The sequence below is a fragment of the Monodelphis domestica genome, chromosome 2 (genome assembly GCF_027887165.1).
Source record: "Monodelphis domestica isolate mMonDom1 chromosome 2, mMonDom1.pri, whole genome shotgun sequence".
Lineage (NCBI taxonomy): Eukaryota > Metazoa > Chordata > Mammalia > Didelphimorphia > Didelphidae > Monodelphis > Monodelphis domestica.
The window spans coordinates 292,995,141-293,009,755 of NC_077228.1; the positions used below are offsets into that span (position 1 = coordinate 292,995,141).

The window sequence follows — 14,615 nt, forward strand, 5'->3', positions numbered from 1 at the left end:
TGTTGGAGGTCATATTCTCAAATAATTAAATCTTGATCTTTTGCTACAGCCCTTCCTAAATCCTGTTACCCTGAGTAGGGTAGAGATTGGAATAATTAAATTTTGATCTATGCTGCAGCCCTTCCTAAATCCTGTTAGGACTGAGTAGGGTGGAGATTGCAATTTCCAAGACTTGGTTCTGTCATTCCAAGTATCTCCATTGTATCAATTCTAAAATCAATCATGACTCAAAGAAATTCCTGTTCTATGCTTAAGCATAGGTCAAAGTCCTTTCCATTGTTCAGCAAAAGGTTTCTGTCCTAAAGTAATCTTAAGAAGGGAGGAGGAGGAACCTCCCATGCCAATGGGGTTCACATTCCAATAGACTATCACTAAGAAATTTTCCAAGTATGAAATTTCCCAATGGTGAAATTTCCAACATTTATAAGTCTAAGAAATTTTAAGGTTTACATTGCTGTTAAAATATTCTTAGGGCTAGAGAACTGGTAAACATTGCCCTCTGCTGCTTCTATCTAACCTAGCCGAACTAGACCATCAGACAGACCATGGTTTCCCTTCTATGATTAATGAAGTAACACTCAACCTTTGCTCTGGAATCACTCTCCAATGTTGGTTTCTGTCTTTTTTTCTGGAAAATTTTATTTAATTAATTTAGAATATTTTTCCATGGTTACAAAAATTCATGTTCTTTGCCTCCCCTCACCCCAACCCCTTCCCATAGCTGACACAATTCCACTGGGTTTTACGTGTGTCATTGATCAAGAACTATTTCCATATTATTGATATTTACACTAGGATGATCATTTAGAGTCTATATCCCTAATCATATCCCCATTGACCCATTTGATCAAGCAGTTGTTTTTCTTCTGTGTTTCTGCTCCCACAGTTCTTCCCCTGGATGTGGATAGTGTTCTTTCTCAATAGTCCCTCTGAATTGTCCTGGATCATTGCATTGCTACTAGTAGAGAAGTCCATTACATTTGATTGTACCACAGTGTGTCAGTCTCTGTGTACAATGTTCTCCTGGTTCTGCTCCTTTCACTATGCTTCAGTTCTTAGAAGTTGTTCCAGTTCCCATGGAATTCCTCCACTTTATTATTCCTTTGAGCACAATAGTATTCCATCACCAACATGTACCTTAATTTGTTCAGCCATTCCCCTATCTTAGGGCATCCCCTCCCTTTCCAATTTTTTGGGGGTCTCATTTTTTCATCATTTAAATCCAGGCAGTTGTACTAGATGGCTTCAGAGGTCCCTTTCTGTGATTTTAAAGGTTGAGCCATTTGCCATAAAGTATTTCTGACAGAAGTCAATGTTCTCTGTGGAATCATAGTAAGAAGAGAAAGTTCAAAGCTTATGTTTAATAAAGCAGCAATCTGAAGTGAGGCCACATGTCTTTTTATTGCTGAATATTTAGTGATCAACATTGTCTGTTGCTAAGACGGCTGGATAGTTTGATCCCCAAACTTATAGATCATTATCAGACTGGAAGTTGTCCCATCTGCCTGTGTTTTTGAGACTTACACTTCATTACTAATTTTATTTTAGGATTTCTCTTCAAATATCACTTATTTCAATTGAATGATATCTTTTCATTATTGAAGTTTGTAATTTATTCTAGGATATATGGTAGTTTTGCCTGTCTCAATAAACCTATCATTTGCCTTGTTTTCATGAAAACAAGACCATTGCAAGGAGGCAGAGTAGTAGCATGTTAAAATACATTTCTTCTAAAAGTCATCCTGTCTTGCCTTTGTTATGGTATTAAAGATCAAATAAAATAGTATAGATAGTTTTTGCTTTACAAATTCTCATTAAACAGATTTGATTTCCCACACTCCCTCATTCTCTCCTAGCTCTGACTCTCTCTCCCCAAGCTTTGGCTGGGATGGGGTTGTATTGAGTGCCTAACCTTGAGGGGGACTGAGCCCTGGAGGTGTAAAATTTAAAATTAAATCTCAATAAAAATATTATATCTTAGGAGGTTTATTAAATGATAATTAGAAATCAAGGAATAAAGAGGATACAAAATAAAGACCTCGTTTCTATGGCTAAATCATCCATTTCAAAATCCCCTCCTTACTGCCGCCACCATACTTGCTGCATGCCAAAGAAAGAGCCAGGAAGGACTGCCCACTGGATATTTATTCCCTGTCTACAGGTATGTAATGTACATACCTGTTATATACGTAATGTATGTAATGACAGGAAGTCAGTGGGCCCCCAGGAAATGTAGTTCTTTTTTAGGGTGACATTTTCAATTATATTGAGGGCAGGAGGAAGTCTATGGAATGGTCCTCTTCCAGGGAAAACTGGCAATAATTAAAAGTATTTTTATTCATCAGAGTTCTTAAGTCTTTCAGAATTGTTTTCCTTTATATTATTGTCCCGGTATATACTGCTCAATTCAGCATTAAATCAGTATGGTTATATATACACAGACATATGTTAATATAATTTCTCTGAATTTTTTCTTTTTGGTCATTTTGGAGGAAATAATGCTATTTTTATTTATATCAATATGCTATATAATTTGTTCATTCCCCATTTAATGGGTATCCACCATGTTTCTAATTCTTTGCAGCAACAAAAAGTTATTTAATACATATTTTTGTGCATATGGATCTTTTTCTTTGTTTTATCGTTTCGGGGATAATGGTATCTCTCAGTCAAAGGTATACACATTTTAGTGTCTTTAGGTATTCTTCCAAATTACTTTCCAGAATGATTGGACCCATTGATTGCCCCATCATCATGAATTGGTGTTTCTTTTCTCTCAGAATCCCTCCAACAATTGTCATTTTTTATTTTTGTCAACTTTGACAATCTGATGGACTTGAAGCATATATAGAAGAACCAGAAATTATCGGGGGGGGGGGGGGAGCAAGGAGCTTACACAATTATAGGGATTGGTGTTGATTCATTTGGGATGGATAGACTTATTAATTTACTGGGTTATCTACTGAGGTCCTTACAGTATGTACCAGTTTCTCCCTAACTCCTTCAATGATGATGATTTTTTTTTTTACTTTTGCTAGTGTGGTAGGTATTAGGTAGAACCCAAGTTGCTTTAATTTGCATTTTTCTAATTATTAGTAGTTTCAAGCATTTTTAAAATTTCATTTGTTCCTAACTTGAATTTTTTCCTTTGAAAACTGGGTATTAACTTTTGGGTAATGACTCATAAATTTTAATCAGTTCCATATATATGTATGCATGTATGTATGTATCTATCTATCTAGGTATCTACATGTTATGTTATTAATACGTTCACTGAATACTGTTTTTTTACCAGTACCAAATTGTTTTGAAGATTATCACTTTGAGAATCTAATATATCCTTTCCTACTTTTTCCTCATTATTTCCTTTGATAGTTTTGACTTTTTGTTACTGAGTCTTTAATTTTTCCTATTTCTAAAAAATAATTCTTTGGTAATCTGATTATCACTGAATAAATAAATTAATTTAGGTGCTGTTGTCCTTTTTATTATATTGACGTGTGGCCTACCTTTTTAAACAGTATTTCTCCAATTATATGTTTTATTTTTGTAAAGAATGTTTTGTTATTACAACCATAACTCCTTAATTCTCTTTGTAAGTAGTCACTCGAGTATTTTGTATTCTCTATAGTTATTTTGAATAATTTTCCTTTCTATCTCTTTCTGCTGGGTTTTGTTGATAATATAGAAATGTGTTTATGATTTATGTGGATTTTATCTTTTATTCTTTAACTTTCCTGGATTTAATGTCTAATTTTTAATTGACTCAACTTTTATAGATTGTCATATAAATTGCAAAAGGCAGTCATTTAGTTTCTTTTACTATGTTTTTTTTACTAGATTTCTTTTTCTAATGATTCTGCAAGTAGTAGTTCTAGAATATCAAATAAGTGATAAAGGATATCTTTGCCTTTCTGTCTTATTAAACAGATTTCTAACCTTTCTCCATTATCTATATTTTATATCATTTTAATTAGATTTTATTTAATCTATTAAAGAAAATTCCATTTTTTTCTTTGCTTTCTAGTTTGTTTTTAATAAATAGGTGTAGGTTTGTCAGACTTTTTTCTGTATCTTGAAAACAGTTTTTTGTTGTTGTTGAAAACTTTGAAATTTTAAGGTTTACACCTTTCATCTTAGAAGCAATACCAGGTATCAGTTCCAAGGTAGAAGAAGAATGGTTCAAGTTAGGCAGTTGAAGTTAAATGACTTGCCTAGGAAGTGTCTGAGGCCAGATTTGAACCTGCCTTTAGGTCTGACTTTGTATCTACTGAGCCCCACACCTAGTTGCCCTTATATCAGATGTTTTTAAAAAAATATTTTTGTAATTAGCATAATCTTTTATAATTCTTCTTACATTTAAATAAACCTACTATGCCTTCTTGGTATTACAGATATAACTCCAACTTGGTCATGATGTGTAATCTCTTAAATATGCAGCTTGTTTGATAATATTGTTGGTTTTGCATCAGACAGACATCTTGGTCTATTTTTTTTTCCCTTCTGTTTTGGTTTTCCTTGCCTTAAGCATTACAATTCTATTTGTATCATTGAGTTTTGAATAGGTCACTTTTCCTTTTCCTTTTTTTGCTTGTTTTTGTTAAAAGTTCATAGAATATAAATGATTATTCAAGTGTTTGACAGAATTCCTTTATAAATAATCTGTCTCTGGAGGAGTTTTCTCCCCCTGCCGCCCTTTTAGGGACTAATTTGTAGCTTGTTTAAACTCTTTTAATTTAAACAATTATTTCTTTTGTTAATTTGGACATTTTGACTGTTCATTAGTTTCCTTTAGAAACTCTATTACATCAATTCTTTAGAACTAAATTAGTCTCAAATTAAGTTTTCATTCTTTCTTCAAAGATCTGTGAATATAGTTTTCATTGCATTGTAGACAATAAATTGTATGGTTAGCATTTCCAATTTTCTGCATTTTTTGGATTGAGGTTTCCATTCCCACAAATATATTGCCAGCTTTTGTAAAGATGCCATGAATGGCTCAGAAGTATTTCAACTTCTTTCTGATCACCAGAAATCTATCATCTCTAATTTTTAAAAAAAATTCTTCTTAGGTCCTTAATTTAATTCTTGTTTTTATCTTTTAAATTATTTGTTAGATTTGTCTACATCTGAGCTAGTCTAAAGGTAAGTCTGGAAACTGAGTCTTCCTATATTTGAGGCCAATTCTTTATCCACTCTAGCATGCTGCCTCTACAGGAACTGGTGATATAGAGACAGAAATAAAAAAAGTCCCTTTTCAAAGAAGTGTAGGTTCTTTTGGGGAGAAATAGGACAGTGTTTTAACTTATGGAAAGTAAATACAAGGGACACTAATGCATTGCTGGTGGAGTCGTGAATTGAATCAACCATTCTGGAAGGCAATTCAGAACTATGCCTGAAGGACTTTAAAAGAATGCTTGTCTTTTTATCCAGGAATACCTACTAGATTTGTACCCTAAAGAGATCATAATGAAAAATGTTTGTACAAAAATATTCATAACTGCATTTTGTGGCGGCAAAAAAATTGGAAAGTGATGGGGGTGTCCCTCGATTTTGGAATAGCTGACCAAATTGTGGTATATGATGGTAGTGGAATACTACTGTGCTTTAAGTAATGATGAACTGGAGGATTTCTGTGTAAACTGGAAGAATCTCCAGGAGCTGATGCAGAGTGAAATGAGCAAAACCAAGAGAACATTATACACAATAAAGCAATCTTTTAAAACCAAAACTCCAAAATCTTAAGTCATTTGTTTCTGTGGTCTATGCTCTTTCACTCTTGGATTTCCTTTTCCCCCAAGGGTTCTGATTCCCCTTCTCTTGAGGGAGGATGCTGACTACAAAGGGATAATATTCTCTCAAAGGTAGGGGTATTAATAAAAGCTCTAGATTCTGCAGAATACAGCCAGGTTCCTCATTACAGAATATCTCTCTTCCCATGGGAATGTTCTTCTTTCTGTAGGAACCCCTCCCATCACTGAACTGAGATTGCCCCTTTGTTTTCAGTCCTTTGCCACCTCACCCATTCTCTCCTGTAAGCCTTCTTGGAGACTAGAAGTTATTTTTACTTTTAGGAAGACCAGCAGTATATGAAGGACACTACCCTGGCCCCTCTTACTTTTTATAGTCTTGGTGACCTTCTTCTTAGCTCCAATGAATTTGTCATCTTTATGCAGATGACTCTTAAAGACTCCTTAGGCTCTTATCCAGAACCACAAATTGCCCATTAAATTATTTCAAACTGGATATGTCCCAGAGATATCTCAAGCTCAACATAGGCAAAACTGAATTCTTTTCTATTCCAACACATTCCTCTTCCAAATTTTCCTTGACATAAAAGTCAAGCCACCGTTTTTTAAATTTCTTGTTCCCACTTAGCTGCCAAATTTTGCTTTTTCTACCTCCATGACATTTCTTCCATCTTATCCCTTCTCTCTGCTCACAGTTACCATCTTAGTTTAGACTTTCACTACCTCTGTCTTAAAATGTTATCCTAATTGGTCTCCCTGCCTCGATTGCTTCTCCCCTCCAGTCTATCCTTTACTTTATACAACTACCCAGACCTGATTATGTTATTCTCCTTCTAAGTAAACTCTGCTGGTCCCTGTGTAGGTTAAAATATAAACTCTGTTAGTTTTATAAAAGCTTATGTAGCACTTCACAACTTATCCTAACCAGTCTTTCCAGCATCATTGTACATTACTCCCTATAAAAGTAACCCTGCCAAACTGGCTTCTATGATCTACATACACTGCACTTCATCTCTTGTTCCCTTTGCCTTTGTACTACTGTCCACCCTCCACCCCCAGTCCATGCCTGTGATGCATGTGTTTCCTCCTCATGTGTAATAGAATTCTTGTCTTCATTCAGGATGATGTTCAAGTACTACCTTCTATATATGAAGTCTTTCCTTAGCCCTCCAATTTATAATGTGCCTCCTGAATAGATGCAAGTTAAAAAAACTTTTAAGGTACCATTTCACTCCTGTCAATTAGCAAAAGTAATTAAAATAATTCATTATTGTGTGAAGTATGGAGAAATGTTAATTACTGGAAGAATTATAAACTTATAAACTTTTTGAGATAGTGATATTAGAAAAATAGTCAAAACAAGTTATCAGAATCATAAAAGCAGTCTTTTCAAAGATTTTCATAGCAGCATTGCTTCTAGATTTTTATAATTTCATTATAAAAGTACTACAGTAGAAAAATGGTCAAATAAGTTGTAATATATTTATTGAAATAGGTAGGTGTGGGAAACAATGTTTATGTTAAAGTCTTTTAAACAGTTGGGGCTCAAAATCCCTTTTTTATTTATCTAGTTAATGAAATTCTTTTTTCCCTTCAGTTAAATAGGCAAATAAGATCCCCATTCCTCTCCTCCTCTTCAACTTGTCTTTTTAAAAAATTTTTTCTTCATCTTTTCCTTACAAAAATTTCTTTCCTTCTTCCTCATTTTCTTCATTATAACCCCAGGCTCCATGAAACCTTTCTTGAACTTGGATTGGAGGAAAAAAATGCATTTTTTTCCCCAACATAATTTCCTTTCTAATTCTATATATTTTGCTTTGTGTGTTTAAAAATATTTTTCTGGAAAGTAGTCCATTGACTTCACCAGACTGCCAGAAGACCATGACTCAAGAACTCCAAATATAAGAGAATAAGTGAATGGTAATGAATGGACAAAAAAATCTATACGGAACTTATGGAGACTTAGAGCATATGAATAAAAATTTTGACATTTTATGGGTTGAATTTTAACTTTTGGTCACATAATCCTAATTTAATAGAGATCTTTTATTTTTATACCACTGTTATTGGCAAATATATTTCTTCCCTTTCCCTCTTCAGCATACTATCACTTGCAACAAGAATTTTTTCTTTTAGAAAAGAAAAAAGGCAGGTCATTATACTTATATAGTGTACAATTTTATTTTTTTTGCCTTTTTCTATATTTGTATGTATAAATATATATGTATAAATATATATATATTTTTTTCTATATACAACTATGAAGATAGGTGTGTATGTTGGTTCCAGGTTCTGAATTCTTTACTCAATTCAGTTCATCTGTCATCCCAGGCTTTTCTGAATTTTGCTTTGTTCTGGCATGTGTTGATATATTACATTCATGAACCAGTTTACTCAGCATTTACATAATTCTTTAAGATTTGCAATAGGCTTTATGTATATTATCTCATTTGACCCTCACATAGCAACTCTGAGGCAAGTGCTATTTTTATTTCTAATTTTACAAATAAGGGAAATGGGGCTGTAAGTAATCAACTTGCCCAGGTTCCACAAATGTAGTAAATATGTGAAGAAAAAACATGATGTAGCATTTGAACTTGAGTCTCCTGAATTTGTTTGGTACTCCATCTACTATATAAAGGGCAAAATGTTGTGTTGTTGCTTTAAAAAAAAAAAAGTTGTCAAATTACTTTCCAGAATGGCTAAATCAATTTACAGCTTCACCATGTATTAAGGTGCACATTTCTTATAGCCCTTCCAATGTGACCAAGTTCATCATTAGTTTTCTTTTTCAATTAGTTTGTGATGTGTACTCTTGAAATGGTTTTAATTTACTTTTCTCTTAGTGATTTTGGAATATTTTTTCATAAGGGACCTGTTTGTTTATGTAATAAGTAGAAAAACAAAGAAATAGAAAATAAAACACTAGATTCAGACCACTTATCTGTGGAAATGATTATGGGTCTTAAATATTTATAGCATTTCCATATGTATATTTTGGGTAGAGGGACTGAATTTCTTTGTAATATTGATGTGCAACTCTTTTTTTCAACTAAGAGATTAAGTGATTTAGCCAAGGTCACATAACCAGTGTGTGTCAGAGACTAGATTTGAATCCAGGTCTTCTTGTCTTCCAGGCTAGCTCCTTATCCTCTCTATGCACCTAATTTAGATCTTTACATTTTTTATAGTGTTAGCATTTTATCTTCAGTTTGTTTATCCATTTTGACTTTATTGTTGTATGTGATAAACCTGATTTTATCTGATTTTTCCGGTTTCTCTGCAACTGTTTAATTGAATTCTTCCTTTGGTAATTTATATTCTTTATTGAACATTGTCTTAAGAAAGCTTGAGCAAAGTCATTAATTGTGTTGATCTGTTACAGTAACTTAAAGAAAAATTAAAACAATTGAAAACAACCTCATGTACATGTAAAACCCAGTGGAATTGCTCATTGGCTATGGGAGGTAGGAGGAAAGGGAAAGAATATGAATTATATATGTAACCAAGGGAAAATATTCTAAATCAATTAAATTAATTAATTACAAATGTAAAAAAAAAACCTTATAAAATGTCAGAGTAAACAGGGACGTTAAAGATTTTTCCCCTTGTTTCCCCACCAAAACAAAAATGCGAACTAAAAAAACAATAAAAGTTTTAAAATTTGAAACATTTTCCTTAACAGAAAAAGAATAGATGTCTTCAGAAGGTTAGAGACTTCATATTCCCCCAATGGGATCTTTTTGACGGGTTTACTAATTTGAGATTGAGATGACTAAATTAAGATAATCAACTTAATCTAGTACATGGTGCATTTTGATTATTTTACAAATCATGGTGGTTAATTTTTTTTTTCAGTTGACTATATTGTGGAGTATGACTATGATGCAGTACATGATGATGAATTGACCATTAGAGTTGGGGAGATTATCAGAAATGTGAAAAAACTAGAAGAGGAGGGATGGATGGAAGGAGAACTAAATGGAAGAAGGGGAATGTTTCCTGATAATTTTGTTAAGGTAAGTAGGCTTTGATAACTTTTTTCCGTTTCTTTTGGGAAATTGGAGCTTTATATTAAGAAAGCATAGTAGAAAAGATTTAGTGTTAACCTTTTAAAATATAGGCCACATCATTTAGACACGTTTATTTACTTAGCTGAGTTTTTGTGTTGTGATGGACAATAATGTTTTATACGTCTGTTATAAAGTACCTAGTTGTATGCTTTTTGCTTTATAGGAGAGATGATCTGATTTTTTTTTTTAACCTTGGGGTCATTTTCACGTTTATCAGTTTTTTTAAAAGCAGCATTTCTATAAGGACTGTTCTTGATTAAAATGTTATTAGTTTAAATAATCTTCTATAACCCAAATGGCTACAGTATTTCATAGTTCTTTTCTACTGAAATATTAAAAAATTTTGATTTTTAAGATCCTGTTTAGATTAGTGAACCTGCTATTGAAACTCAGTAACATTTTGGAATTATTATTATTAATTATAGTGTATAGTATGTTCTAAGCTAGTGATGGTGAACCTTTGAGACCAAGTGCCCAAACTGTAACTCTCATGCTTCATGTGAACCTTACCACAGACAGGAGAGGGAGGAAGTGCTACTGGGCAGAGGGACTCATGTGAGAAATATCCTCGGGCTCGAGAAGGGGAGGGGAGCAGCCTCCTCCAGCATGCATACCATAGGTTTGCCATCATGGTTCTAGGCATATTACTTCTTTTGATCTTCCCAGCAACTCTTGGAGTTAGATGCTATTATAATTCTTATTTTACAATTGAAAGAATTGATTCCAAACATGTTAAGTGACTTGCCCAATCATAGTAGCTACTAAATGTTTTAAGGTCAAATTTGAACTTGGATTTCGACTCTAGGACTAGTTTTTTTAAGTCTTAAGAACCCAGGACATATTTTCTCCAGATCTCCAGATTTTCTCATTTCCACTTTTGATAGGATTACTATGCTGCTAGATTAAGAAAGGGCTGCTAGATGGCACAGATGTTAGGAATACTCATAATAACAATAACTTCTAATTTCAAAACTGTGCCTTTGGGTTTGTAGGAGGTAGCTAGGTAGCTCAGTGAATAGAGAGCTGGGCCAAGAAGACTGATTTCAAATCCATTCTCACACACTAGCTGTGTGACCACTCTGGCTAAGTTACTTAACCTCTGTTTGCCTAAATCCACTAGAGAAGGAAATAGCAAATCACTCTAGTAATTTTGCCCAATTAATCTCCATGGATAGTATGGTAAATGGAGTCATGAAGAATGAAACATGACTGAATGATTGAACAACAAGATTAAGAAATAGTATATCTGGATTTTTTCATGGCATTTCTTTCTTTCTTTTTTTAACCCTTACCTTCCATCTTGGAGTCAATACTGTATATTGGCTCCAAGGCAGAAGAGTGGTAAAGGCTAGGCAATGGGGGTCAAGTGACTTGCCCAGGGTCATACAGCTGGGATGTGTCTGAGGCCAGATTTGAACCTAGGACCTCCTGTCTCTAGGCCTGGCTCTCAGTCCACTGAGCTACCCAGCTGCCCCCTTTCATGGCATTTCTGAAGTACTATTGGGAAAAATATTGATAGTAGAAGTTCAGATAACAGGTTTTTGTTCATTATCAACAATGATTTTGTAAAAATTTAGAGCATTTCAATGTTGTGTGAGGATCCTGGAGTCATAAATTTAAAACTGGAAGGGACCTTAGAACATTCAGTATAATATCTTCATTTTCTAAATGGGGAAACTGAGACTTAGTGTGATAAATTACTTTTCCAAGGTCATACAGTGACAGAGCCAAGATTTGAACTGATTGATCTAGAGTTTCTTCCTCTGAGCGTCTAGTACCTTGCTCATTTCCCTTCCATAAATGGGATATTGAGCCAACCTTTGGGCAAAGTGTATACAGTAAATCCTATGACTAGCCCCAGTGACTAGAGCACAGAGACAGAGAAGAAAGGGTTCTACTATTGATTTCTGGGCTTGCAAGTCTTCCCAGAATAATTTTTTTTATCTTTTTTTTAAAAAAAGATAAGATTTTATTTTTTTCTCTATTACATGTAAAAACAACAAGTTTTACATGTACAGTCATGTAAAATATCTTTCCATATTAGTCATTTGTAGAAGAGATCTCAAAAAAATAAGAAAATGAAATATAGTAGGATGTTTCAGTTGCTCATTTCTCTCAGAGGGCAGATGGCATTTTTCATCATGTATGTCTGAGATTCTCTTAGATCACTGCATTGCTGAAACTAACTAGGTCATTTACAGTTGTTCATTAAGAAATACTAATGGCACTGTGTATAATGTTCTGGTTCTCACTTCATTTTGTATAAATTCATGTAAGTCCAGATTTTTCTAAAATATCCTGCTCATCATTTCTTATAGTACAATAGTATTCCATAATTATTAAATACCACAACTGGTTCAGCTATTCCCCAGTTGATGGACAACTCCTCAATTCCCAATTCTTTGTGACTACAAAAAGAGCTGCAATAAATATTTTTGTACAGATAGTCTCCCCCCCCCCTTTTTTTTGTTCTCTTTGGGATATCATCCTAGTTATTGTTTTGATGGATACCTGGGTGTACATAGTTTTGGTCTTTTGAGTATAGTTCTAAATTGCTTCCCAGAATAATTGGATCAGATTGCAGTTCCACCAACAGTGGATTAGTATCTGAATTTTCCAATTCCCCTCTTAACACTTTTATCATTTTCTTTTTCTGTCATATTAGCCAATTTGATAGGAGGCTGTATCACAGAGTTATTTTAATTTGCATTTCTCTAATCAGAAGTGATTTAGAATATTTTTTCATATTACTACAGATGACTTTGATTTTTTTTTATCTGAAAACTGCCTGTTCATCTTCTTTTGACCATTTATCAATGAGAGAATTACTTTTATGAATTTGTTTTAGTTCTCTACACATTTGAAGAATTAGTCCTTTTTCAGAGATACTTGTGCTACAGATTTTCCCAAGGTAGTTTTTGCTGTCTCTCATCCACGGAAGAAATCATGCACCTACAGGCTCCGAGAACTTACTACTTAGACCTAAATTCCCTAATTACCTAATGTTGTTATTAGAAATTAATATATCTACCAGTTATTATTTTTCATAAAGTTTATTAATAGAAAAGGTAGCTCAACATAGATTTAAATCTCATCCTTTACTCTAAGTTCTCAGACCATGTATAGCCTAGCCTGTAAGCATCCTCCTTTCCCCTGTCACCTGTCTCTCCCTGCCGGAGTCCGTCCAAAAAGCCCAGAAAAGACCTGCTCCCTTTCTTATATTGACAGTTCAGGATGTTCATAGATGTTCACAGACTTAAACCCTGGCGCAACTATGGTATTTGCAAAATGTTGATTGACAGGTCAGCAACCCAGGAGGGTGAAGGGGATGAGATCCACTTTCCCTCTCCCCCACCCCCAGTACACTAAATAAGAGTTTGCAACAATTGCCCCATTCCAGATAGCAGCCTCCTCCCCTCTTCTGTATTAAATTCTCTTGGCCCTTTCTTAATTACTCTTGTCCAGAAAACCTTCAACTCTCAAGTCACTTAAACAAACTAATACAAAGCATAAAAATATTTAGTAGTTCATAAAAGAGCAAGAAATGAGGAAGATCTGCATGGCTCATTTGACACTTAATGCCTTTCATAGATATTAGTTTAGTTTGATATAGAAAACTTCTGAGGGGAGAACTTCTTCCAATGCAAGACAACAGCTGTTCTGTAGTTTAAAGGATTTGATAGTTGCTGTAGTCACTGAGACGTTGTGACTTGATCAAGTCAGTCATCTCACTCAGTCATCTTGTATCAGATGTTTGGCATTGTCCATTGCTGTCTTTTTCTTATAAAAGTATGAAATTCTACTGAGCAAGAGCAGTTTTAAATATTATTTAGCTATATCCCAAAATAAAAACCTTATATAATATCACTTATATAGTAGATGCACAGGAAATATTTGTGCTTTTAAAAAAAATGAACTGTGAATATTTGCCATTATAGGGAGCCTTCCAATGACCAAATTTCTCTTCCAATGTAAATTAGCATCTCTGCAATTCAGAGTTGTGAGAATTTTCTGGATTACTAAGGGATGAAGTGAGTTACCCAGAGTCAAATAACTAATAGATGGGACAGATCCACTATGCCATATTGCCTTTGTATATGTTTGTAACTGCATAAGAGCATTTATATAACCACAAAGGGATATTATATACCAAAATTACTATTTAAATTCTTTAAGGTGATAAATTATAACTTTTCTCTCCACGGAATGCTTATATAGTACTGTTATTGCCATTGAGGTATGCTAATATTAACGTATACATAGAGATAGCTACCTGGCATAGTAGATAAAACTCTAGGTCTGGAATTGGGAAGGACATGATTTAAAATCTGTCATCAGACATTTTACTAGCTGTATTACCCTGGGCTAGTAGTCATTTAAACCCCATCTGCTTATGTTTCCTCAACTGTAAAATGGAGATAATATCATCTACCTTACAGGGTTGTGGGGACTACCTAATGAGATAATTGTAAAGAGTTCAAGTACAGTGCCAGACATATAATAAGTACTTAGCAAATGCTTGTTTCCTTCTTTCCAGGAGGTGGGATAGAGAGAGACTTTTCATTCTGAGATTTAAAATTTTAAGATATAGATTTATCTTCTGTATCAATATATCTTTAGTATCTTTTTGAAATACATTAATTTTTAACATAGAAATATACCTTATGCTAAAAAAAGATTTGGATAACTATATAATTATATTTTGCTGACTGTTAGATATCTTGCTTCTACTTTAATAATAATTATCTTAGCCACAGAAGTCAACCATCATATTCATTCGATGATATTTTAT

The 14,615-nt window shown here is 33.8% G+C and overlaps 1 protein-coding gene across 12 annotated transcripts in view; it reads left to right on the forward strand.

Annotated features, from left to right (window-relative positions):
• The window catches only part of CD2AP (CD2 associated protein), a 192,871-nt gene that overhangs the window by 33,656 nt on the left and 144,600 nt on the right, over positions 1 to 14,615 (forward strand). For all 12 annotated transcript variants that reach the window (XM_056818371.1, XM_007484044.3, XM_056818369.1 and 9 more), the window contains exon 2: positions 9,609 to 9,769. In XM_056818371.1, coding sequence (XP_056674349.1) covers positions 9,609 to 9,769 — 161 coding nt within the window. The remainder of the gene's footprint in view (positions 1 to 9,608; positions 9,770 to 14,615) is intronic.